This window comes from Nerophis lumbriciformis, linkage group LG02 (genome assembly GCF_033978685.3).
Source record: "Nerophis lumbriciformis linkage group LG02, RoL_Nlum_v2.1, whole genome shotgun sequence".
In the NCBI taxonomy this organism is placed as follows: domain Eukaryota; kingdom Metazoa; phylum Chordata; class Actinopteri; order Syngnathiformes; family Syngnathidae; genus Nerophis; species Nerophis lumbriciformis.
Genome location: NC_084549.2, coordinates 52,568,586 through 52,596,177, shown reverse-complemented (window position 1 = coordinate 52,596,177; position 27,592 = coordinate 52,568,586). Strand labels below are relative to the sequence as shown.

The window sequence follows — 27,592 nt, the reverse complement described above, 5'->3', positions numbered from 1 at the left end:
AAGGTGAAAACCGTTTATCAACAACACCCAGAAACGCCGTCCGCTTCGCTGGGCCTGAGCTCATCTAAGATGGACTGATACAAAGTGGTAAAGTGTTCTGTGGTCTGACGAGTCCACATTTCAAATTGTTTTTGGAAACTGTGGACGTCGTGTCCTCCGGACCAAAGAGGAAAAGAACCATCCGGATTGTTACAGGCGCTAAGTTGAAAAGCCAGCATCTGTGATGGTATGGGGGTGTATTAGTGCCCAAGACATGGGTAACTTACACATCTGTGAAGGCGCCATTAATGCTGAAAGGTACATACAGGTTTTGGAGCAACATATGTTGCCATCCAAGCAACGTTACCATGGACGCCCCTGCTTATTCAGCAAGACAATACCAAGCCACGTGTTACATCAACGTGGCTTCATAGTAAAAGAGTCCGGGTACTAGACTGGCCTGCCTGTAGTCCAGACCTGTCTCCCATTGAAAATATGTGGCGCATTATGAAGCCTAAAATACCACAACGGAGACCCCCGGACTGTTGAACAACTTAAGCTGTACATCAAGCAAGAATGGGAAAGAATTCCACCTGAGAAGCTTAAAAAATGTGTCTCCTCAGTTCCCAAACATTTACTGAGTGTTGTTAAAAGGAAAGGCCATGTCACACAGTGGTGAACATGCCCTTTCCCAACTACTTTGGCACGTGTTGCAGTCATGAAATTCTCAGTTAATTATTATTTGCAAAAAAAATAAAGTTTATGAGTTTGAACATCAAATATCTTGTCTTTGTCGTGCATTCAATTGAATATGGGTTGAAAAGGATTTGCAAATCATTGTATTCTGTTTATATTTACATCTAACACAATTTCCCAACTCATATGGAAACAGGGTTTGTAATTGTGGCTTGTGCAGCCCTTTGAGACGTTTGTGATTAAGGGTTATTATAAACTTTGATTTATGGACTTTTTTGTCTCATGGACTATAAGAAGAGTGAAGAATTATTGATCAAGGTTCACTTTCTGGCAGAAGCTGGTTAGTGAAGGCTCCGCTCATGGAGCGTACATAGCTGACAAGGCTTCTGTGAGAGTGAGACCAGCGCTGTTACTTTTAACTGTGGCCTTTGTTGAATGTTGTTAAATCTTTCAGAAAGACCTGGCATCCGACTGTTCAACGCGGGCAGAGTTGAACATGGGCCGTGCTGACTTGAATCATTTGTTAATGAAAAAGAAGAGGAGTTACCCAAGTAAAGCGGAGAAAAGTAGGATAAATATGTTGTTGTTTTTTAATAACTATCCAAGGTATCACCCTTTTTCTCACAGACACAGAATGAATGTGCTCTATGACAGTGTGGGATGAAGAGGGGACGTGGAAATGACGCGTGCATAATAAGGCGCCCAAAACTACACTAGCTGTTGATTAAGGTTCCTATAAATTATAGTAAAAGTTGAAAGGATAGACGATAATCATTTTGCAGTAATGTGCAGCTCGCAGGGTATAGTTTGTAACAACATGCTAAAATATCAGGGTTGTACATCAGCTTGTGATGGACAATTTGATAGACGTATAAATAGATGGGTTAAGATACGATTCAAAAACAATATATTTCCAAAACAGAACAATTCAATATGACTCCATACAGTGGAGATAAGATTTGATATCTATGATTTGATTCTACGGTTAACATTTTTTGATGTAGACCAGTGGTTCCCACACTTTTTCAGCAGGCGAGCTACTTTTCAAATGACCTGGACCTGGTAGTCTGGGCTTCTCTGCTTAGGCTGCTGCCCCCGCGACAAGACCTCGGATAAGCGGAAGAAAATGGATGGCAGCACGGTGAAAGAGGGGTTAGTGCATCTGCCTCACAATACGAAGGTCCTGAGTAGGCCTGAGTTCAATCCCGGGCTCGGGATCTTTCTGTGTGGAGTTTGCATGTTCTCCCTGTGACTGCGTGGGTTCCCTCCGGGTACTCCGGCTTCCTCCCACCTCCAAAGACATGCACCTGGGAATAGGTTGATTGGCAACACTAAATTGGCCCTAGTGTGTGAATGTTGTCTGTCTATCTGTGTTGGCCCTGTGACCCCCCAAAAAAAGGGACAAGCGGTAGAAAATGGATGGGGATGGATGGATGGATATATATATATATATATATATATATATATATAGATGGATATATATAGATGGATATATATATATATATATATATATATATGGATATATATATATATATATATATATATATATATATATATATATGGATATATATATATATATATATATATATATATATATATATATATATATATATATATATATATATATATATATATATATATATATATATATATATCCATCCATCCATCCATCCATTTTCTTCCGCTGTATATATATATATATATATATATATATCCATCCATCCATCCATCCATTTTCTTCCGCTTATCCGAGCGGCCCCATGTTGCAAGGATCTCTACACAAGTTCTGTACACCCAGTTCTTGCATGGCCAGTATACTCACATACTCACGGACATTTCACCCATTGAGCATGTTTTGGATGCTGTGGATTGGCGTATACAACAGCGTGTTCCAGTTTCTGCCAATATCCAGCAACTTTGCACAGCCATTGAAGAGTAGTAGACTAACATTCCACAAACCACAATCAACAACCTAATCAATTCCATATGCAAAGGAGATGTGTTGCACTGTGAGGCAAATGGCGGTCACACCAGATACTGACTGCTTTTCTGACCCCCCAGACCCCCAATAAATAAAAACTTCCCATTTCAGAGTGTCCTTTTCTTTTGGGCAGCCTAAGGCTCACCTGTGCAATAATCATGATGTTTAATCAGCACCTTGATATGCCCACCTGTGAGGTGGGATGGATTATCTTGGCAAAGAAGAAATGCTCACTAACACAGATGTTTGTGTGTATAGTAAACATTTTATATTTTTTAGTTCAATTCCTGAAAAATGGTAGAAAAAAAATAAAATGTCGTGTTTATATTTGTGTTCAGTATATGTACAGTAAGTCTGTTGTACACAAAATTCATAGAAAAGCCACATCTTTGTATAAGCCGCAGAGTACAAAGCTTGGGAAAAAAGCAGCGGCTTATCGTACGGAAAATACGATAATAAATGTAGCTTATTTGCAACCATGGACGCGAGGATTGTTGACATAGAAGTAGCTTTGCACTATGGAGGGACGTTAAAGACACATCAGTGCACGGGGCTGCTGCTATTTACATTTATTCTCATCTCCAGTCAGGTAAGCTGTGGACATTCTGGCTCTCGTGTTGTTTTGAAGACCATCTATCAACCAATTGCTAGTCTCGGGCGATACCCGATCCATGTTTCTACACTCGATTAACCTAAAAATACGCTGCTGATTTTTTTCGATTGTAGTGGCTGCTACCGACGCTGACGAATCGCTTTCAAACCGGATTTCCAGTCGCATTGGTTTATCACTCACAACCCTATAAATTATATGTTGTTTTTGTTACGTGGCCTTCTCCAATGACTAGGTTTGCTTTGGGCCCCCAAATATATGCCTGATCAGACCATAGTTGTCCACTATGATAGAGGGTTGATTTTAATTGGAATATTTTCAGGTAATACAGTGCTTATAAAATAGTGGGGGAGGCCCCCCCTGTTTTTTATATAGCTTTTCATTAAACAGCCATTCTGCTGATGTGGGTTGCAATTGAATTATTTCTATCAACCAAAATTATAGTCTGAATTTTAAAATTGCACATTTATTCCAAAAAGGGAATTTTGATAATTTTGTACTAATTTTGCAGAAAAACATGTTTTCCTTGCAAAAACAGACTAATCCTACATGGTGCCAGTCTGGCCCTAGAGATGAGTGGAAACAGAGCAGTGTTTTCAGGGGAATGGTTATTGCATTACTGTAATTAATTATTTGCATCCAAATAAACACCTTTTTGCATGATCCTTGGGCAGGAGGGTCAGGGATTTAAATTTGCCGCTGCATTATGACATCTTTACATTGACAGCTGAATCACAAGACAACAACAGCAGAGTAAATATTCTCTACATTTCTTCATTGGAAAGAGTAGTGGCTACACACTTCTAAATATTCCAATCAGGAATATTTAAGTTGTCGGGACTTGTCATGTATATTGATACATTGTGGACGCCTCTCCTTCTGCACATTTTTTTTTTACCCCTGTGTTTTTGCTGTTCTCCAGCATTCCGTTTTGTGTATTCACTGATCAGTTTAGTTTAGTTTTGCGTAGCCTTCCCTATGCTTTGGTGCCCTTCCTAACGGCACTCGTCTTTTATTTATTTTAGCCATTAAATACCTTTTTACCTGCACTTTGCCTCCTCAGCTTTCTGCATCATGGGATCACGCCAAATTAACGCTGTAATGTGACCCGAGCATCACATTTATATTTTTTTGCGCCTGAAATGTTCAAGTATACATAGATAATCCTTCAGTTTAGTGATAATGTGGACATTGAAAAAAATTTATAAATATTGTAAGGTTCTCATTAAGATTTTAATTCATGGGGTGTGTTAACATTTTTTTCTCTCCGAGCGTGGGTGTGACCGGAAGTAATCTATGCGCAGGACAAGTAGTAAACATACTTTGATCCTGTACTTGAGTTATTAAAGGCCTACTGAAACCCACTACTACCGACCACGCAGTCTGATAGTTTATATATCAATGATGAAATCTTAACATTGCAACACATGCCAATACGGCCGGGTTAGCTTACTAAAGTGCAATTTTAAATTTCGAGCGAAATATCCTACTGAAAACGTCTCGGTATGATGACGCCTGCGCGTGACGTCACGGATTGTAGAGGACATTTTGGGACAGCATGGTGGCCAGCTATTAAGTCGTCTGTTTTCATCGCAAAATTCCACAGTATTCTGGACATCTGTGTTGGTGAATCTTTTGCAATTTGTTCAATGAACAATGGAGACAGCAAAGAAGAAAGCTGTAGGTGGGAAGCGGTGTATTGTGGCAGGTGTGCCGGATAACGCACCCCCGCCGTAGAATGCACCCCTTGACTGTTGTGCCGGATAACACAGCCGGTGTTTCATTGTTTACATTTCCGAAAGATGACAGTCAAGCTTTACCATTGGCCTGTGAAGAACTGGGACAAAAGAGACTCTTACCAGGAGGACTTTGAGTTGGATGCGCAGACGCGGTACCCTGAGTATGCATGCAGCTGCGGCTTCCAAACATTTGATTGCTTGCCCGTACGTGCGTGCCACTATGTGCATGTCACGTACGTAACTTTGGGGACTTTGGGGACTTTGGGGAAATATATGTGCTGTATGAACTTTGGGGAGGTGAACGATACTTTGGGCTGTGGGATTGAGTGTGTTGTGCAGGTGTTTGAGTTGTATTGGCGGGTTATATGGACCTCCCGTCCATATAACCCGCCAATACAACTCAAACACCTGCAGGGGGGAGGTGTTTGTTATGCGGGATTAATTTGTGGCATATTAAATATAAGCCTGGTTGTGTTGTGGCTATTATAGTCTTGTGTTTATTTACTGTTTTAGTCATTCCCAGCTGAATATCAGGTCCCACCTGCCTCTCACAGCATCTTCCCTATCTGAATCGCTCCCACTGCCCTCTAGTCCTTCACTCTCACTTTTCTCATCCACAAATCTTTCATCCTCGCTCAAATTAATGGGGAAATCGTCGCTTTCTCGGTCTGAATCGCTCTCGCTGCTGTTGGCCATGATTGTAAACAATGTGCAGATGTGAGGAGCTCCACAACCTGTGACGTCACACTACTCGTCTGCTACTTTCGGTACAGGCAAGGCTTTTTTATCAGCGACCAAAAGTTGCGAACTTTATCGTCGATGTTCTCTACTAAATCCTTTCAGCAAAAATATGGCAATATCGCGAAATGATCAAGTATGACACATAGAATGGACCTGCTATCCCCGTTTAAATAAGAAAATCGAATTTCAGTAGGCCTTTAAAGATATATCAGGTGTTACATTTGAGTCTTTGTATTTACACAAACATTTCCATCGCCTAAAGCAGTGGTCCCCAACCACCGGGCCACGGCCCGGTACCGGTCCGTGGATTGATTGGTACTGGGCCGCACAAGTACCGTATTTTTCGGACTATAAGTCGACGTTTTTTTCATAGTTTGGCCGTGGGTGCGACGTATACTCCGGAGCGACTTATGTGTGAAATTATTAACATATTACCGTAAAATATCAAATAATAATATTTATCTCATTAGCGTGAGCGACAAAGAAAATGTCCGCAATCGTCACACACACGTCAGCAATCGTCACTCACACGCCAACCAATAAGAATTTGGCGAGGGCGGGTCATGGCAGAAGTGCATTGTGGGTTTTGGAATGCTAACTGCTATATGCTATACGCTACTGTCGGAGCTATTAAAATGGATCACAGCAACATTGGTGGTAACTTATAAAAACTGAGAAGGGCTTAACTAAAATGGCACCGAAAAGGAAATCATACACTGCATATTACAAGCTGGACGTAGTGAAATATGCACTCATTAATGGATGAGTGACCATCGGGTTCTTGGTCACCTTCCTGACTCGACTAAGATGAATGCAGTAATGTACAGAGACATCCTGGATGAAAACCAATGTTTTCCATCCAATCTGATGGAGCTTGAGAGGTGCTGCAAAGAGGAATGGGCGAAACTGCCTAAAGATAGACGTGCCAAGCTTGTGACATCATATTCAAAAATACTTGAGGCTGTCATTGCTGCCAAATGTGCATCAATAAAATATTCAGCATAGGCGTTGAATACCTTTTTTTTTGTTTTCATAAATTTGCAAAAGTATTTAAATAAAAACTTTTCACATTGTCAATATGGGGTATTGTCTGTTTGAGGACAACAGTTAATTTATACTGTTTTGGAATAAGGCTGTATCATAACAAAATGTGGAAAAAGTGAACACTGCGAATACACTGCAAAAACTGAAATCTAAGTAAGATTGAATATCTCAAATAAGGGTGATATTTGCTTAGTTTCTGTTTGATAAGATAATTCTTCTCACTAAGCAGATTTTATGTTAGAGTGTTTTATTTGTTTTAAGAGTTTTGGTCCTAAATGATCTCAGTAAGATATTACAGCTTGTTGCTGAGATTGACCTATATTGAGTAAAACATGCTTGAAACTAGAATATCAAGTGTTGCAAAGCTGTGTCATCAACACTCACAAGTATAAAACTGCTGTTTCAAAGTAAGAATTTCTTATTTCAAGCATGAAAAAAAAAATCATGACTTTGACACAATTGTGTCTCATAATTAAAACAGATGACAGCCAAATAGACTTTGCTGTTTTATTTTCAATGAAACAATAGAAAAGACGTACTCATATAGTAGTACAGTTGGCACAGTACAGTAAACTGACAGTTAATATTTAAACATTTAACATGTGACTGTCAAGGCGAGGACTATGGTGTGGTTTGTTTTCCTGTGGTGCAAAGCGACTTGACTGTATACGACGTCAAGGTAATGACATCTTTTAATTAATCTATCAAAAGGTGAAAACAAAAGGTGCGCACAAGGCGGGGAACAAACTTGGCTAATAAAACAAAACTAGCACAAAGGCATAACTATGGACATAAAACATAACTTGCAAACTATGGCATGAATAAAGAAAACTTACTTGGAATGAGAAAAGAGCATGAAAAAGAGCAGCATGGATCATCAGCATGAATAACAAGGGTGTGTAGAGGGTGATGTCGCCAGACAGACTGCCTGGCAACTGGAAGCTTAAATAATACTGACATGATTAGTGACAGGTGCGCGAGTGCAAAACGTGAGACAGGTGAAACTAATGAGTGGTCAAGGAAACAAAACAAGCAAGAGTGCACAACCAGGAACTGAAAAGAGTCTAAAAAACACACAGCACATGGCCAAACAAAAACATGATCAACAGACATGACAGTGACATTTCTAACCATTTTGAACAGGAATAGTTCATGCACATTCAGATAAATTCCTCAAAATGACAATTAAAAACATTTTGGCCGGGGGCCGGGCTGTATATATGCGCACTAATTGACTGAAAGAGCATGCACTTGGCGCAATGATGTCATGTTATCGATGGAAAAATGCATTTTTAGACAATATGATTTGCCGGAGCGGATAGTAAACCACAAAAGTAACAAGCGGTTGCCTTGTTGCCTTTCCATTAAGAACAATAAACTAGTACAAGATAATTGCACTAGCATTTACTTAATTTAAGAATATTTTTCAACATATTGAGCAAAAAGGACTCTTTTTTTTTCTACCAAGAAAAGTGAACTTGTTATTAGTGAGAATTTACTTATTTTAAGGTATTTTCGGGTTCATTGAGGTTAGCTAATTTTACTTGTTTTGGAAAGTCTTGACAAGCCAAATTTTCTTGTTCTATTGGCAGATAATTTTGCTTAGTTCAAATAAAATACCCCTCATTTTTGTATTTTTTTGTTGTTTTTGAACACTGACTTTTTGCAGTGTAGTTTCCGGATGCACTGTAGGTACCATGAGTTTTTGTAATTTCACTTGATCAAACATTTTCTTACATTCCACCTAAAAAATAATAAAAGCATATATGATTCCACATTGTATCAGATGAATATCGGTATAGGTCAATACTCAAGTTGTATCGGCACACCCCTACTAAGCGCTAAGAACAACATTTAACTTAGTACTTTAACTTTGTGTTTACAAAGTGACCGCAAGGCATGCTGGATACATTCACACACGGATAGCTGGACAAAATGAAAGCAACATCAACAAGTCAATCACTTAACCAAATGTTAATGAATAAGGTTTAAAAACGGGAGATGATGCTGCACATTTCTTATGACAAACAGATTTGCTCAGTTTTTACACGTAGACATACAAAATTACTATATTTTGCATAACGGCCAAGGATGAAAATTGAACAATGTCACATTTAGCACAGGAATATGTTCTGTGTTGACTAGACTAACATAGCTAGATAGAAAGCCTAAGAAATATAAAATTACTAAAACCATGCAGCAATCCTGTGACTCACACAAATCATAAAAATAGGACTATAGGAGGGAAAAAAGTGCAACCTTCTCCTCCTCTGCCATGATTGAGCTGCTGAATAGTCACAGTGTGAGCTAAAATGAATACTGCATCAGAGCGCTGCAAGCTTTTTGACCTCAAAGTATACCCGAGGAGCCATTTTGACAAAGGGAACTATTTTGGGGACACTGATGTCACGTGCCTGAGCATCACCATTTATATTTATATTCACTGTTGCACATTTGCAAGCAGACAGCAAACTAAATTACAGCAGATAAAAGACGAATGGTACTTCCATCAAATGTGTACCATTTATAAATGCATAAATATACCATGAAATTAACTGTGCAGCACATTTTTTATGAAACAATGTGTCCTACACATTGATCTGATTATATATTTATTAAATACAATTTAAAGGATTATTTTTTAATAAGCTTTAATACTGGAACAATTGTATTTGTTGCCTAAAATACAAACCCTGTTTCCATATGAGTTGGGAAATTGTGTTAGATGTAAATATAAATGGAATACAATGATTTGCAAATCATTTTCAACCCATATTCAGTTGAATATGCTACAAAGACAACATATTTGATGTTCAAACTGGTAACAATTTTTTTTTTTTGCAAATAATCATTAACTTTAGAATTTGATGCCAGCAACACGTGACAAAGAAGTTGGGAAAGTGGCAATAAATACTGATAAAGTTGAGGAATGCTCATCAAACACTTATTTGGAACATCCCACAGGTGAACTGGCAAATTGGGAACAGGTGGGTGCCATGATTGGGTCAGTCAAGGATGGGGTGAGGGTCACCACTTTGTCAACAAATGCGTGAGCAAATTGTTGAACAGTTTAAGAAAAACCTTTCTCAACCAGCTATTGCAAGAAATTTAGGGATTTCACCATCTACGGTCTGTAATATCATCAAAGGGTTCAGAGAATCTGGAAAAATCACTGCACGTAAGCAGCTAAGCCCGTGACCTTCGATCCCTCAGACTGTACTGCATCAACAAGCGACATCAGTGTGTAAAGGATATCACCACATGGGCTCAGGAACACTTCAGAAACCCACTGTCAGTAACTACAGTTGGTCGCTACATCTGTAAGTGCAAGTTAAAACTCTCCTATGCAAGGCGAAAACCGAGAACCATCCGGATTGTTATAGGCGCAAAGTTGAAAAGCCAGCATCTGTGATGGTATGGGGGTGTATTAGTGCCCAAGACATGGGTAACTTACACATCTGTGAAGGCGCCATTAATGCTGAAAGGTACATACAGGTTTTGGAGCAACATATGTTGCCATCCAAGCAACGTTACCGTGTAACGTTACGCCCCTGCTTATTTCAGCAAGACAATGCCAAGCCACGTGTTACATCAACGTGGCTTCATAGTAAAAGAGTGCGGGTACTAGACTGGCCTGCCTATAGTCCAGAACTGTGTCCGATTGAAAATGTGTGGCGCATTATGAAGCCTAAAACGGAGACCCCGGACTGTTGAACAACTTAAGCTGTACATCAAGCAAGAATGGGAAAGAATTCCACCTGAGAAGCTTAAAAAATGTGTCTCCTCAGTTCCCAAACATTTACTGAGTGTTGTTAAAAGGAAAGGCCATGTAACACAGTGGTGAACATGCCCTTTCCCAACTACTTTGGCACGTGTTGCAGCCATGAAATTCTAAGTTAATTATTATTTGCAAAAAAAAAAAAGTTTATGAGTTTGAACATCAAATATCTTGTCTTTGTAGTGCATTCAATTGAATATGGGTTGAAATGAAATCCAACACAATTTCCCAACTCATATGGAAACGGGGTTTGTATATCAAATACAAGTACATTTTTATACAACACATATGAGAACACCACCAGCTAGCTTGTGCTAGCATTAGAGGTTTAAAAGAACATATTAATATTTTAAAATGTTTATATTTTTCACAATGACTAATTGAATTGAATACAATTTGTTTATGCACTGTCACATGCCCGCAGAGTGCAAGCACATACACAGACAAAAGCATTTGAGAAAGGATGCTATTTTTGCTACATTCCTGCTGAAGCGCGGGTAAAATCCAAACACTACTTTTGTAACATAACGTTATATTGTAACGGATTATAGAACACTGTTGTGAATTGCAAAAATAAATTAGTTTTCTTTGTTGCTGTTCCGATCGTCTGTACTTTCAATGATTTTTTATCAAATTTGAATTAATTAATTAATTTATTAATTTATTTGTTGTTATATTTTCATTGGTAGCTAACATTAGTAGCTAAACACATTTTTCAACCTCATCTAAAATATTAACAGTGAAACCATGGATGTGTTCATGGGCTTTGTACACTTCCTCCCCCGACTCGTAACGCGCCAGTAGCGTACATTATAGGATAGGTGTTTGGACCCAGCATTGTCCCACCCACAGAACCATCTGATTGGTTACACGCAGAGCAGTAACAGCCAATCAGCAGTGAGTATTCAGAGTGCATGTAACAGCCAATCAGCAGTGCGTATTCAGAGCGCATGTAACAGCCAATCAGCAGTGCGTATTCAGAGTGCATGTCACAGCCAATCAGCAGTGTGTATTCAGAGCGCATGGAGTCAGTGCTCCTTCGATGGAGTGAGCAGAATGGTAAGCATAATGTAGCGGACTCTCCCCAAATGATAGTAAACACTTCCAAGTCAACTACTAGTAACATCACTATGAGCCCGTTGACGTTCTAGAAACATAAGCGGCAGCTCAGCTCGCTCGCAGTCCTTGAGGTGAAGGCTAATTAGCTTTTAGCGTAACGTTAGCTCACTGTGCGGTGTGTGTGCGTGCATGCGTGTGTGTGTGTGTGTGTGTGTGTGTTACTGACAGCAAAGCCCTGTCTGTCTGAGACAGGGGTCGGCAACCTTTACCACTCAAAGAGCCATTTTGACCTGTTTCACAAATTAAAGAAAACAATGTGAGCCACAAAACTCTTTTGAAATTTAAAATGAAATAACACTGCATACAACGTTTTTTTTTGCTTTGTGCTACGTATAAACCAGGGGTCTCAGACACGCGGCCCGCACCTTAATATGAAAATGTAATGTTAGTGCGGCCCGCAAGTTTTATATGAATGGCGCTTGACAGCGTCATACTTGCCAACCCTCCCAATTTTTACGAGAGACTCCCGAATTTCAGGGTAGCTATTCTCTCGAATGTCTGCTGATTTTCACCCAAACAACAGTAATAAGGGCGTGCCCTGATGACAAAGCATTTAACACCCTCTACAACCTGTACAAACAGCGTGCCAGACCAGTTACATGTTATATGAGGATTTTGCAGACACACATGAGTGACTGCAATGCATACTTAGTCAACAGCCATACAGATCACACTGAGAGTGGCGATATAAACAACTTTAACACTCTTACTAATATGCGCCACACTGTGAACCTACACCAAACAAGAATGACAAACACATTTCGGGAGAACATCCGCACCGTAACACAACATAAACACAACAGAACCAATACCCAGAATCCCATGCATCCCTAACTCTTCCGGGCTACATTATAGACTCCCGCTACCACCAAACCCCGCCCACCTCAACCAACGCACAGAGATGGATGGGGGGGGGGGGTTGATGTGTGGGTGGGGCAGGGTTAGGGGGCGGGGTTTGGTGGTAGCGGGGGTGTATAATGTAGCCCGGAAGAGTTAGGGATGCATGGGATTCTGGGTATTTGTTCTGTTGTGTTTATGTTGTGTTACGGTGCGGATGTTCTCCCGAAATGTGTTTGTCATTCTTGTTTGGTGTTGGTTCACAGTGTGGCGCATATTTGTAAGAGTGTTAAAGTTGTTTATATCGCCACCCTCAGTGTCATCTGTATGGCTGTTGACCAAGTATGCCTTGCTGTCACTTACGTGTGCAAGCAGAGGCCGCATACAACATGTGACTGGGTCGGCACGCTGTTTGTATGGTGAAAAAGCGTACATTAAAGGCACTGCCATCACCGCACGCCCTCAATGTCGTTGTCCGGGTGAAAATCGGAGAATGTTTGCCCCGGGAGATTTCTGGGAAAGGCATTGAAATCCGGAAGTCTCCCGGAAAAATCGGGAGGGTCGGCAAGTATGCAGCTGAGCCGCATCAGAGCGGTCAAAGAGCCGCATGCGGCTCCGGAGCCGCGGGTTGCCGACCCCTGGTCTGAGAGAAAGACAAGCATTATTGACCTACAGTTAACAACTAAGTTATATCACTTTACCTTTTCTGTGTTGATTAAGCTGTGTTGAAACCGCAAAAAAGGACATTAAGTTAAATGAAGAGTTTCCTGAAGCTGTCTCTGATAGTTGATATAATAATGTAACTGCATCATAAAGCCTACATGACCTCCATGGTGTTCAGGGATGAATAGTCTCTCCTATTGCTATTGTACTATTTTTTCAGCTATAGTTACATTAGTCATTAGTAATGTAGCAGCCTAGTTTTGAATGGCAGGTTCCCTGCTATCACATGTTGATAAAAATATAACATTTACATAATAAAAATCAACTACAGGCTTCTCAAATGCTGTAATAAATTAAGCATGATGAGTTGAGCATATATAAGCATGTGGCCCCACTTTTAACTCTTTTTTTCAAACGCTTATTGCAAACGCTTACTTACAATTAGTCACTAATTTGACTTTGTAAGTCATTATCTTAGTATCTCAGGTAACTAGGACCGTTTTGTTTTTACTTTAAGGAAAAAATATCGAGATATATATTGTATATCGCCATTCAGCAAATGGAGCGGAAAACACAACCAAAAGTTGTAGGCTTCTTCACGCGACGAAGCCGGCCTACTTCACCACCATCTGTAGTCTATTGCCCCCCCAGACATTCCCGTGTTCCTCCTTCTTCTACATGTACAGGCGCTTTTGGAAATCACAAATCAATACCTTAAGAGAAGGCAACGGGTGATTGTAGCTATTTCGGATACAACACTTGTCCGGGTCAGCTGTGAGTCTATTTACCGAAAAACTTTGTCTCTTCCTCCCGTGGATGTGGTACAGGCAGTGTGTGACTAAAAATATTGCTTTATGGATGTGACTGTGAAATGGCTAGGCAGCGTGCATGATGCCCGCATCTTCGCTAACTCCGCCATCAGCGCCCAGCTGAAAGATGGAACCACCCTTTCGTGTCCCAAAAAATTTAAAATGAAATAACACTGCATACAAAGTTTTTTTTGCTTTGTGCTACGTATAAACCAGGGGTCTCAGACACGCGGCCCGCACCTTAATATGAAAATGTAATGTTAGTGCGGCCCGCGAGTTTTATATGAATGGCGCTTGACAGCGTCATACTTGCCAACCCTCCCGATTTTTCCGAGAGACTCCCGAATTTCAGGGTAACTATTCTCTCGAATGTCTGCTGATTTTCACCCAAACAACAATAATAAGGGCGTGCCGTGATGACACAGCATTTAACGCCCTCTACAACCTGTACAAACAGCGTGCCAGACCAGTTACATGTTATATGAGGATTCTGCAGACACACGAGTGACTGCAATGCATACTTAGTCAACAGCCATACAGATCACACTGAGAGTGGCGATATAAACAACTTTAACACTCTTACTAATATGTGCCACACTGTGAACCCACACCAAACAAGAATGACAAACACATTTCGGGAGAACACAACATAAACACAACAGAACAAATACCCAGAATCCCATGCATCCCTAACTCTTCCGGGCTACATTATACACCCCCGCTACCACCAAACCCCGCCCACCTCAACCAACGCACGGAGAGGGGGGGGGGGGTTGATGTGTGGGTGGGGTAGGGTTGGGGGGGCGGGGTTTGGTGGTAGCGGGGGTGTATAATGTAGCCCGGAAGAGTTAGGGATGCATGGGATTCTGGGTATTTGTTCTGTTGTGTTTATGGGTTGTACTTGTATAAATGTTATGTTGTGTTACGGTGCGGATGTTCTCCCGAAATGTGTTTGTCATTCTTGTTTGGTGTTGGTTCACAGTGTGGCGCATATTTGTAAGAGTGTTAAAGTTGTTTATATCGCCACCCTCAGTGTCATCTGTATGGCTGTTGACTAAGTATGCCTTGCTGTCACTTACGTGTGCAAGCAGAGGCCGCATACAACATGTGACTGGGTCGGCACGCTGTTTGTATGGTGAAAAAGCGGGCGTTAAAGGCACTGCCATCACCGCACGCCCTCAATATTGTTGTCCGGGTGAAAATCAGAAAATGTTTGCCCCGGGAGATTTTCGGGTGAGGCACTGAAATCCGGAAGTCTCCATGAAAAATCGGAAGGGTCGGCAAGTATGCAGCTGAGCCGCATCAGAGTGGTCAACCCGCGGCTCCGGAGCCGCGGGTTGCCGACCCCTGGTGTAGATTAATTGTTGTAATTGTTGTAAAATGTTCTTTATCGCATTGTCTACTTTCTCATGTTGATTAAAGATTTGGTTCATGTATGATGTCTCAGGTGTGATTGACTACAATAGGGCCCCACAGCACACTGGATTCTAGTTCATTGAAATACCACAACACTAGATATATAATAGATGTAAAATGCACAGCAAACGATTTACAATATAGCTCTTTTAAATAACTTCACAGTGAAGTAAAGTCATCTACTGGAGAGATTGGAGCAGATGGACAGTAAGGTGGTTATTTTTTTCTTTCCGCACATGCGTACTAGGTCGCGTTGCGCTGGCGGACGGATGGGGAAGGGGGTCTTAAACGGTGGCATTGTTGTGTGTGGACACGGATAAGGTTAGGTGTGATTTACCCTGGATAACCTTAAACGGGGCCTTAGTCAGCATGTATAGTTCCAGACTTGTACGTCAGCCGGGCTTCCTTCCTCTGTCTTGTCCGCCCGCATCGTCTCTCCTCCTTGAGCCGACAACAAATCCTGGTGATCCGCTGATCTTGCTATATCATCAGGGATGTTGTGTTGAGGCAAAAGTCACTTAAAACAAATGGCTGGTGGCGGTCCTAGCGCACAATAAAAGCAAGAAAGCAAAAACTCCCCCCCCAAAAAAGCTGACTGGCGAGGGCAAAGGCCCATCGGCGTGGGGGGGCTTGGTGCGAAGAGGTTAATTTACATCCAACAACTCTGCCTCTCAAAGCAAACTGTTTCAAAAGAGAGCAAAAAAATGGCCTGAAAATAGGTCTTAAAACAGAAACTATGCACATTTTTCACCAAAGAACCACCACATGTCATGTAGACCACAAGGAAGTTTTATAAATGGAGAAAACAAATCATGATATGACCCCTTTTAAAGGTGCTGTTTGCAATTTTTCAAAGCAAAAAATATAGCAAGAACACCACAGGCTAGCTTGCGGCTCTTTAGCGCCGCCCTAGTGGCGCCTGGATCTCTTTCGGAGATGTGTGAAAATGGAAAAAGATGAAGAAAAAAATATATTTTTTGTTTTAATATATTTTCTGTAGGAGAACAAACATGACACAAACCTTCCTAATTGCTATAAATCCCACTGTTTATGTTATACACGCTTCACTGATGAGAGTATTTGTCAAGCCCTGTTTTGTCCTACTAATTTTGGCGGTCTTTGAACTCACCGTAGTTTGTTTACATGTACAACTTTCTCTGACGCTGCCACAGTAAGACGTGTTTTATGCCACTCCTTTTTTGTCTCATTTTGTCCACCAAATGTTTTATGCTGTGCGTGAATGAACCAAGGTGAGCTTTGGTGATTTTATTGATTTGCTGGAGTGCTAATCAGGCATATTTGGTCAATCCATGAGTGCAAGCTAATCGATGCTAACATGCTATCCAGGCTAGCTGTGTGTACATATTGCATCATTATGCCTCATGTGTAGGTATATTTGAGCTCATATAATTTCCTTTACTTATGTCCTCGGTGTATTTAATTTATATTTGCATGTCTCATGACACATTATCTGTATGTAATATTGGCTGCATTTATTCCAGTTGTTTGCGTGCCATGTTGTTCCAGACCACAGCAAACGTTGCCCAGATTGCAAAGATTGTAATAAATCCATTAGAAGTAGACAGCCTGACGTTTTCCTTTAACTTGGACACACATCTATACCTTTGGCCATTCTTAGCCAGTAATTTCCAGAAGTTATCTCATCCTGTGAGAAGCCTCCATTTTTACTAATGATTTCCAATGTTGTAAAAATGTGTAGAATAAAAATAAAAATACAACATTTCTGTCAACGAAGATTTGCGCCAGCCTTTGATAGTAGGCTAATATAGCTAATATAGACACTTACATCATGTGTTCCCTTCATCATAACACTTATATAAGGCTTTTAATTTGCAGCAATTTAAACATAAACTCACACAGTCTGAGACTCTTTTACATTTTGCTGTCGCTCTTTAACAGCAGCCATTAGATTCATCACCTTTATTCACACACATATATTATCATTTATTTGATATGGACATAACCGTTACATTGGACAAACCAGATGCACTGCTTTAAAAGTGCTATAGCAAGAAAATGTCATGATCTGTGGCCCGGATCATGTTTTGTTATTTTCTGTTAGTTTTGGACTCCCTTAGTTCCTGTTTGTGCACCTCTGGGTTTGTTTTAGTTTCCATGGGGATTCATTGGGTTCACCTGCCTCTGGTTAGAGGTCGGCACGCTCACCTGTTGTCGACCACTAATCAGAGAGCTATTTATTCACCTCTCTCGCCACGCTCAGTCTGGCTTCATTGTTTGCTACACGCAACCTGTTACGTTAGTATTTCTTGTCTCCTAGTCTACGCTTCCTGTGCTAAGTGGTAGCCTTAGCTTTCCGTGCGATCGGCACGGTGTTCCTTCTGCTTGTTGTCTGTTTTTGGTACGTTTTTGATTTTGAAGATTAAATCATGTTTCTACCTGCACGCCTTGTCCGGAGTGGTCCGTCTGCATCCCGGGGGAACGAACCCCGCAGTAAGCTGCGACCCTCCCCCCGTCGTGACAGAAAATGCAAATTTCCAACACCTGTCCACCTGCTTCACCGCAGCCAGCGCTCATCACAACAACACAACGCTTCCAAATTATGCACCAATCATGGTTAAGACGAGCGTGTTCACAAAAACGTCAACAATACAAAACAAGTGTGAATGAAGGTTTTATATGAAGTTGAGAAGGCACAGGGGGCGGGAAGTCTACAGGTACTTTTTATCCGAACACGAAACACAACAGTCGTCAAGACACATTAAAGAGCAACAGCAAAATGTCGTCCTTCACAATAAAAACATGGCATGCTAAACCTGTCTGACAAAATAAGGGTCTCAGTAAAATAGCTTTCACAAGCATGTTTTTTGTACATTGACTGTGTTCTGTAATTATTGTCGTTTTGCTGTGATAAGTATGACAATATGTTGTGGTTAGAGATGTCCGATAATATCGGACTGCCGATATTATCGGCCGATAAATGCTTTAAAATGTAATATCGGAAATTATCGGTATCGGTTTCAAAATTATCGGTATCGGTTTTAAAAAGTATAATTTATGACTTTTTAAAACGCCGCTGTGTACACGGACGTCGGGAGAAGTACAGAGCGCCAATAAACCTTAAAGGCACTGCCTTAGCGTGCCGGCCCGGTCACATAATATCTGCGTTTTTTTTACACGCACAAGTGAATGCAAGCCATACTTGGTCAACAGCCATACAGGTCACACTGAGGGTGGCCGTATAAACAACTTTAACACTGTTACAAATATGCGCCATACTGTGAACCCACACCAAACAAGAATGACAAACTTTCGGGAGAACATCCGTACCATAACACAACATAAATACAACAGAACAAATACCCAGAACCAGCACTAACTCTTCCGGGACGCTACAATATACACCCCCCGCTACCCCCTCCCCCCAACCCCTCACGCCTCGCATTTAAATTAGTCCAGTTTCCCGATTGGCCAGATATCTCTGCGGCATGGCATTTAACGATGATGCTCGCCAACCAAAGATATTGGCATACGCGGAGGTGCCAATGAGAACTTTTCCTCAACTTCTAATGAATCAGCAAGCTGTGCGTATACGTCATACATCTGCAGTCAAGAGAGGAGCTTTTTTAACTTGTAACATGCTTTGAAAATGCTGAATACAATTTATATATAGTATATTGCGAGAATCTGTGAATCGATTCTGAATCGGAGTCATATTGAATAATGACTTGTTGTTCACATACCTACCAGACAGATATTGTATTTACAGACCGACGCCAAATAACAGACAGACAGGAAGTGTAAAGATCTGACAGAACAGAGTAACTTAAACAAAGTTATCTGTTCTACTGTGTCTCAAACTCGCTCTTTGATCGAAGTAGAGATCGGAATCACTAATTTGAGATCATTATTTTGAATTTTTCCCTCACCTTTGTGGATCACCAGAAAAAAGATAAATGTATGCAATGATGAATAATAATGATGTGTTATAGTGCCAATGATTGTCACACACACACTGGTTGCGGTGAAATTATCCTCTGCATTTGACCCATCCCCACAGGGGAGCAGTGAGCAGCATCAGTGGCCGCGCCCAGGAATCATTTGGTGACTTAACTCCCAATTCCAACCCTTGATGCTGAGTGCCAAACAGGGAGGTAATGGGTCCCATATTTATAGTTTTTGGTACGCCTTCCGCCCGATTGTAGCTGAGATAGGCTCCAGCGCCCCCCCGCGACCCCAAAGGGAATAAGCGGTAGAAAATGGATGGATGGATGGATGGATGACTCGGCCGGGGTTTGAACTCATGACCTACCGATCTTAGGGCGGGCACTCCAACCACAAGGCCACTGAGCAGGTCCATATGTATCTAAACATTTTAAGATAAAAATGTGAATGCAAATTTGTACTACCCTACCTGGTGTGTGTACACCTGGACTACTTAACAAAGTGGTGTTTGCAGCATGGTCCAAGAGATGCAGAGATGACAGCCGGAAGGCAAAACATAAGTCAAATAATATTTAATCAACAAAAGCAGGCATGTGCAGCTCTTAAGTGCACAAGACACAATACGTCTTTAGAAAAGGACATCCATTCTCAGTAAAGTAGCAAAGGCTAAAAAAAGCAACCATGTACAAAGAACAATGATCTGACACTGACAGACAGCCAGGGCAGGCAACCTGATTGGCAACCAGGGACAGCTGTGGTAGTCAGCACTCAGTGGCAGACAGGGGAAGTGAAAATTACAAAGTAAGAGCATTACACAGGCACTACCATGAGCTAATGCAACAACATTTTGTTCTTATCTGTACTGTAATGTTCAAATTTGAATGACAATAAAGAGGAAGTCTAAGTCTAAAATTAACCACCACACACACGGGAAAAAACAACTCAAATCCAAAACAGTCACCAGAGAATGACAATGTCAATGCAAAGTCAACCTTACCATATGACTACATCTATTACCCAAAAACACACACCAAAAAACATGTGTAAATGTCCTGGCCACCTGTCTATAGAGGCCACTTTTGTTGTTTTCCTTGAGTGGTGGCCATAGACAGCTTTGACTCTATTTGATACTTCTATGCCTAAAAACTCACACTTGCTACTTTCAGTCCTGTTACTCAAATAAGTCATGTTCAGCTTAGTAACCTTGTTCAAAAATACAATAAAGTTGTCTGAGATGAACCCATAGACAATTTGAGTAGTTCAAAAATAAATATTATCAGTTTTAGAGCTGAAAAATGACAAAAGTGTATGGTTTCTTTTGAGACAATTTCGATCAACAATCAAAAGGCATTGATTCAGTGGAATGACAAATAAAATATCAAAATAAAACCATGTCAACAAAAAAATATGTTTATTCTTTAAGTCTCTGAACGTATTCCCAAGTAAATTTGCACATAACGGCTCTTTTAAGTCCGGTTGAGTCGACAACCTCTTTTGTCGACATCAGCAGGCCAGTCCAAGGGGTGTCGAATCAAACAGATTTCACTGGAGTAAACCCGCCTAATTTTCCACCTTGACCTGAGTATTTGTCCACAGCTATGTCTGTGTGTGTGTGTGTGTGTGTGTGTGTGTGTGTGTGTGTGTGTGTGTGTGTGTGTGTGTGTGTGTGTGTGTGACATCAAATTGAACCGATGAGTCAGCCTGAGACACCGGAGAGAACATGAAAGAGCAAAAAAAGGAAGAGGAAGCGCTTGAGAGACACGGTAGAAGCAGATGAAAATGGAGTGGCAAACAGAGAGAGGGACTGAGGCGTAAGGAACAATTTGCAAAGGCTCATTTTTAGGACAGGAAATCAAGAAATAAGCCCAATTAAGGTATATAGTGTTTATGGAGACAAAGTGTAAGTACACAGTTTATAAACTGCACAGTAGTGCGATACTATTATTCAGTTTATTAGCTCATTTGACTTTATGACTGATTTTATCTTGATTTCGTTTATATAAAGGTGACGATTATGTTTAACTGACGACGTGGTACAATCCCAAAGATGTAAACCGGAAGGGACACGGTGCTATCTACCGTGTGCTAAATATAGCTTGTCAGTGTACATCCAGTCAGACTGCAGACTCTGTCTCTGGGTCTAATTCTGAAAAATCAAGTGTGTGTGTATGTGTGTGTGTGTGTGTGTGTGTGTGTGTGTGTGTGTGTGTGTGTGTGTGTGTGTGTGTGTGTGTGTGTGTGTGTACTGTAGATGTGGGTGGTGTGTTTACAATGAGATCAAGAGAATGCTTAGCAGGAGATAAGCCTTTTTCAACCCAAGGATGCCCACTTGGATGCCAGGGGAACAAGAACAACAACATGCAGACAGACAAAAGACAACATGGCCATGAGAGGCACACAGCCTGGAGATGAGAACTCAATGCATTACATTAAAATAAGATTTGGTTTGTCTGTTGATGGCTTTGTAAGCTTGGCTGTTTTTGTTTTTGTTTACAAGCGAGATTGTTCTATTCTCTTATTGGTCAATGGTATGCAGTGTACACAATAAGAGGGCAGACATACTAGTAAGAGAGACAGGGGTGAGAGGAATGGAGTGACAGGAGAGAATCACGTAGAGGTAGGCCTGGGCGACATCAATTTTATCAATAAATTAGAGTTTTTTTGTTGCAGACGTTTTCAAAAATATATGTATTTATTTTTCTCGTTTTGCTCCGGCATACCTTTTGCCCCAAGGACTTTACGCAGCTTACGCCCTGCCCTGCCCCTTACGTCGTTAGCGGAGATTCACACACACCTGGGACAACATGGCTAATGCTAACGCTAACGGGACCGAGACGTTTGTTCCAAAGAAAAGAAAAGTGTTGTCAGTAGTTTGGTTTTGCGGCAACAGGCGTGGAACAAAATGACTGCACGCTGCAAAGTTTATTTGAAAAAACGTAGCAGCACAACAAACTTATCTGAAACTGAAGCGTTCAGTCGAGTGCTGAAAATGCAACTCGAGGCGAACAAGACCGTAACAACAAACAAACTCCTGCAAGTATGATGAGAAAGAAGCACAGTGGCGAACGACCACTAAAGCGGTCACTCTGCACACCGCCAGCTGTGTGAATGAACAAGCCTCCGTTTACTTTATCCACTTTCTGAAATTATAGTCCTCTCAATGTTTTACTTGATTATGTATTTGCATACAATGTGCAAATCTAAATTTCTATTTACAGAAGTGTTTTATTTAGGACATCATTTTTAAATTTGCCCTTTACTAATCTCAAAATTAGAGATGATCATTTATTTGCATGCAATGTACAGTGTCACATTTTTGTCAACAGAAGTGATTCATCCATCCATTTCCTACCACAAGTCCCTTTTGGGGTGGCGGGGGGTGCTGGAGCCTATCTCAGCTGCATTCGGGCGGAAGGCGGGGTACACCCTGGACAAGTCGCCACCTCATCACAGGGCCAACAGAGATAGACAGACAACATTCACACTCACATTCACACATTAGGGCCAATTTAGTGTTGCCAATCAACTTATCCCCAGGTGCATGTTTTTGGAGGTGGGAGGAAGCCGGAGTACCCGGAGGGAAGCTACGCAGTCACGGGGAGAACATGCAAACTCCATACAGAAAGATCCCGAGCCCGGGATTGAACTCAGGACTACTCAGGACCTTCGTATTGTGAGGCACATGCACTAACCCCTGTTCCACCGTGCTGCCCTCAGAAGTGATTCATTCCAGGCAGAATTATTGCTCCCCAAAGAAAGCTCCTAATTTAGTTAGTACAATTTAGAACAAGATTATTCAAATTACAATTTTGTGGTGCATGTCGTGTCATTTTAAACTACTAGTTTTTGATCAAATAAAAGAAAAACATGTTTTGAATGACCTCTGTGAATGTCAATCACTGATTTCTTTAAAAAGTAGAGAAATACATCGTAAATCAAATTTTTTGTGAACAAATATGGGATTTTCTTTTTCGTCCATATCGCCCAGGCCTATGTAGAGGTAGGCCAAAGAGACCGGTGAGAGATACAGGAATGAAGAGAGATACAGACTGAGCGATACGTACAGGGAGGACAGAGACAAGTGAGAGATAAGGAGAGAGAGAGCAGAGAGACAAGTGAGAGATAAGGAGAGAGAGAGCAGAAAGACAAGTGAGAGGTATAGGAAAGGAGAGAGCTGCGGAGTGAGCAATATGGAAAAGCAGGGCAAAGAGAGGAGTGAGAGATACTAAGAGATAGCGAATAGAGAGTTGAGTGAGAGGTATGGTAGAAAAAAAATAAGGAGACTCTACTTCTGTGTTAACTCTGTTTCTTTCATTTCGCCGCAGATAGCACAAAAATGTATACGCGGATTTTGATTAAACTTTCAGAAAATGTCAGACGCGGGATACGGAATAAGTGATTACATGTTGGGGCTGATCCAGATTGCCGTTTAGATTTAGGACATTAGACTACTGCGTTCGCACCTGAGCAAACACTTTGACTTTGGTTAAAACGGTCAGTTACCAACGTTAAAATCACCCTAATGGAAGACAGAAAGAATACATCGGGATAGAAAATATCCGGTGTTATTAATTCCCTCCAAGATTGCCGCGGCCTAAAATGCCTGAATCTGCAGCAGATTTTTTTTTAGAAAGCTGGTTTTTTTTTTTAAATTGAATCAACTTGTGACTTTATGAATTTGTAATCAATGTTTTAAGTGTAACTAAAAAGCCCATGATTTAAAAAAATAAATAAAATTGAAAAACAAATACTTTATTGACGTTTTACACACAGACTTAAAAAATAGACACTATATGGCAGTAAACGTACATATTTAGAGCTCATTGATTGATTGATTGATTGAAACTTGTATTAGTAGATTGCACAGTGAAGTACATATTCCATACAATTGACCACTAAATGGTAACACCCGAATACGTTTTTCAACTTGTTTTAAATTGATACATGATATCAGAGTATATACAATATTCACATTATTTACAATCCGGGGTGTGGGATATGGAGGGGGGGAGGGGGGGTTTAGAATTGGTTGGTATCAACACTTCAGTCATCAACAATTGCATCATCAGAGAAAGTAAGTTTAGGGTTGAAGTTGCCTGGAGGTGTTGTTTTAGTGCGGTTTTGAAGGAGGATAGAGATGCCCTTTCTTTTACACCTGTTGGGAGCGCATTCCACATTGATGTGGCATAGAAAGAGAATGAGTTAAGACCTTTGTTAGATCGGAATCTGGGTTAAACGTGGTTAGTGGAGCTCCCTCTGGTGTTGTGGTTATGGCGGTCATTTACGTTAAGGAAGTAGTTTGACATGTACTTCGGTATCAGGGAGGTGTAGCGGATTTTATAGACTAGGCTCAGTGCAAGTTGTTTTACTCATCCAATTGTTGTACTGTTTCAAATAATTATAACTAATAATAGTGGTAATTAATAATAATTACAGAAAGAAACACCAGGAAAGTAGTTCACTCTCTCGGCTTCCGTCTGCTCCAACGTCTCACTCTTCCTTTGTGCTGACTTCTATAAGCAGTAGTCCATCGTCTGTATATTTAGCTTAAAAAAAAAGGCTGTGAAACCTTATTTGTCCAAAAATAGTCGTCTTCGTTGTCTGTTACCAAGTCTGCCATGATTAGAACACACACTCGTGTTTGATTCCGGAAGTAGGAGCAAACATGTGTTGCCAAAAGTCAGACGAGCGCTGCTATGGAAACGGAAACAATCCGCGGAAGAAATCAGTGAAATCAAATGATTAAAATTATCAAAATACGGTAAATATTGAACATTTTACATATTGTTATGAATGTGTCTGTTACTGCTTGCACTGTGGATATAAAACGTTGCTGGAGGGTTTTGAAGTTGTTTTAGAGGGCTTTGAGGGTTACCACGGTGACACCCATTAGACAAATCTTTCAAGCGTTTTTTTTATCATCGTTAAAAAAAAGACATATAAGCAAAATTCCCCAAAAAAGTGCAGTTCCCCTTTAAGCAGGTTGTTATTCACCATCTAAAAGAGTAATAATAGTTAAAAAATATATATACATATCGACATTATAAAATACATATTTTCTCATTTAGATGACATTTGTCAAGGACTGTACTGAATGATTCATGAAGAAATATCAAAGTAGACCTATGTATCCTTCAACTGGACACCTCTGATCGAGTCTTGAAGCAATGTGCCAACCCCTGGTTGAATAATTCATTGATTGAGACTCAACTGAGCTTTTTTTGATGAGACAAGACAGCCTTACCTGGTTCGGTGCAGTTTTTGTCAATCTCTGAGAACGGCTTGGACTGGTTGTCATAAAAATCTTGGAGAAGGTGACGACTGTCCCACCTAGTCTCCTCCAGCTTTGTGGAAATGGAAACATGGTTTGCTGAAACGGTGACAAAGATAGAAGAAATTGTTGTTAGAATGGTTGAGTAGATTTGTTTTAGACAACAACTAATAATAATAATAACAACAACAACAATGATAATAATAATAGATTAGATTTATATAGCACTTTTCTATTCACTAGAGTATAGACACTCAAAATGCGCACAGAGAAGTGAGAATCCATCATTCATTCACTCCAAATTCACACATTGGTTCAATGAAGCAAAATATGTCGGACCTTTGTCCTGCCCCTTAAAAATAAAAGCACATTTAATACAAAAATGTTAATATAGCTGATTTAATGCTACTCTTTCAAAAATGTTGTGCTGCTTAGTAGGGGTGTCCTTATACCTTGAGTATTGGCCAATACCAATATTGATCTGACATATATATATATATATATATATATATATATATATATATATATATATATATATATATATATATACATACATACATTTATACATACACACATATATACAAACCCCGTTTCCATATGAGTTGGGAAATTGTGTTAGATGTAAATATAAACGAAACACAATGATTTGCAAATCCTTTTCAACCCATATTCAATTGAATGCACTACAAAAACAACATAGTTGATGTTCAAACTCTTAAACTTTTTTTTTTTTTTGCAAAAAATAATTAACTTAGAATTTCATGGCTGCAACACGTGCCAAAGTAGTTGGGAAAGGGCATGTTCACCACTGTGTTACATCACCTTTTCTTTTAACAACACTCAATAAACGATTGGGAACTGAGGAAACTAATTATTGAAGCTTTGAAAGTGGAATTCTTTCCCATTCTTGTTTTATGTAGAGCTTCAGTCGTTCAACAGTCCGGGGGGTCTCGGCTGTCGTATTTTATGCTTCATAATGCGCCATACATTTTCGATGGGAGACAGGTCTGGACTGCAGAGGGTCAGGAAAGTACCCGCACTCTTTTTTTACGAAGCCACGCTGTTTTAACACGTGCTGAATGTGGCTTGGCATTGTCTTGCTGAAATAAGCAGGGGCGTCCATGAAAAAGACGCCGCTTAGATGGCAGCATATGTTGTTCCAAAACCTGTATGTACCTTTCAGCATTAATGGTGCCTTCACAGATGTGTAAGTTACCCATGCCTTGGGCACTAATATCATACCATTACAGATGCTGGATTTTGAACTTTGCGTCGATAACAGTCTGGATGGTTCGCTTCCCCTTTGGTCCGGATGACACGATGTCGAATATTTCCAAAAACAATTTTAAATGTGGACTCGTCAGACCACAGAACACTTTTCTACTTTGCATCAGTCCATCTTAGATGATCTCGGGCCCAGTTGTGGACAAAGGGGTGTACCTCGCCCCATCCTTTCTTGTGAAAGACTGAGCATTTTTTGGGAAGCTGTTTTTATACCCAATCATGGCACCCACCTGTTCCCAATTAGCCTGCACACCTATGGGATGTTCCAAATAAGTGTTTGATGAGCATTCCTCAACTTTATCACTATTTATTGCCACCTTTCCCAACTTCTTTGCTGGCATCAAATTCTAAAGTTAATGATTATTTGCAAAAAAAATAAATGTTTATCAGTTTGAACATCAAATATGTTGTCTTTGTAGCATATTCAACTGAATATGGGTTGAAAATGATTTGCAAATCATTGTATTCCGTTGGGGCAGCACGGTGGAAGAGGGGTTAGTGCGTCTGCCTCACAATACGAAGGTCCTGAGTAGTCTTGGGTTCAATCCCGGGCTCGGGATCTTTCTGTGTGGAGTTTGCATGTTCTCCCTGTGACTGCGTGGGTTCCCTCCGGGTACTCCGGCTTCCTCCCACCTCCAAAGACATGCACCTGGGGATAGGTAGATTGGCAACACTAAATTGGCCCTAGTGTGTGAATGTGA

The 27,592-nt window shown here is 40.6% G+C and overlaps 1 protein-coding gene across 2 annotated transcripts in view; it reads right to left on the bottom strand.

Annotated features, from left to right (window-relative positions):
* slc24a3 (solute carrier family 24 member 3) overlaps positions 1–27,592 on the bottom strand; it is a 329,241-nt gene that overhangs the window by 167,347 nt on the left and 134,302 nt on the right. Inside the window, exon 3 of one of the 2 annotated variants that reach the window (XM_061964480.2) lies at positions 25,581–25,706. In XM_061964480.2, the coding sequence (XP_061820464.1) occupies positions 25,581–25,706 (126 nt within the window). Of the gene's footprint in view, positions 1–7,626; positions 7,784–25,580; positions 25,707–27,592 lie in introns of those variants that run through there. The other variant, XM_061964488.2, reaches the window with a different exon arrangement.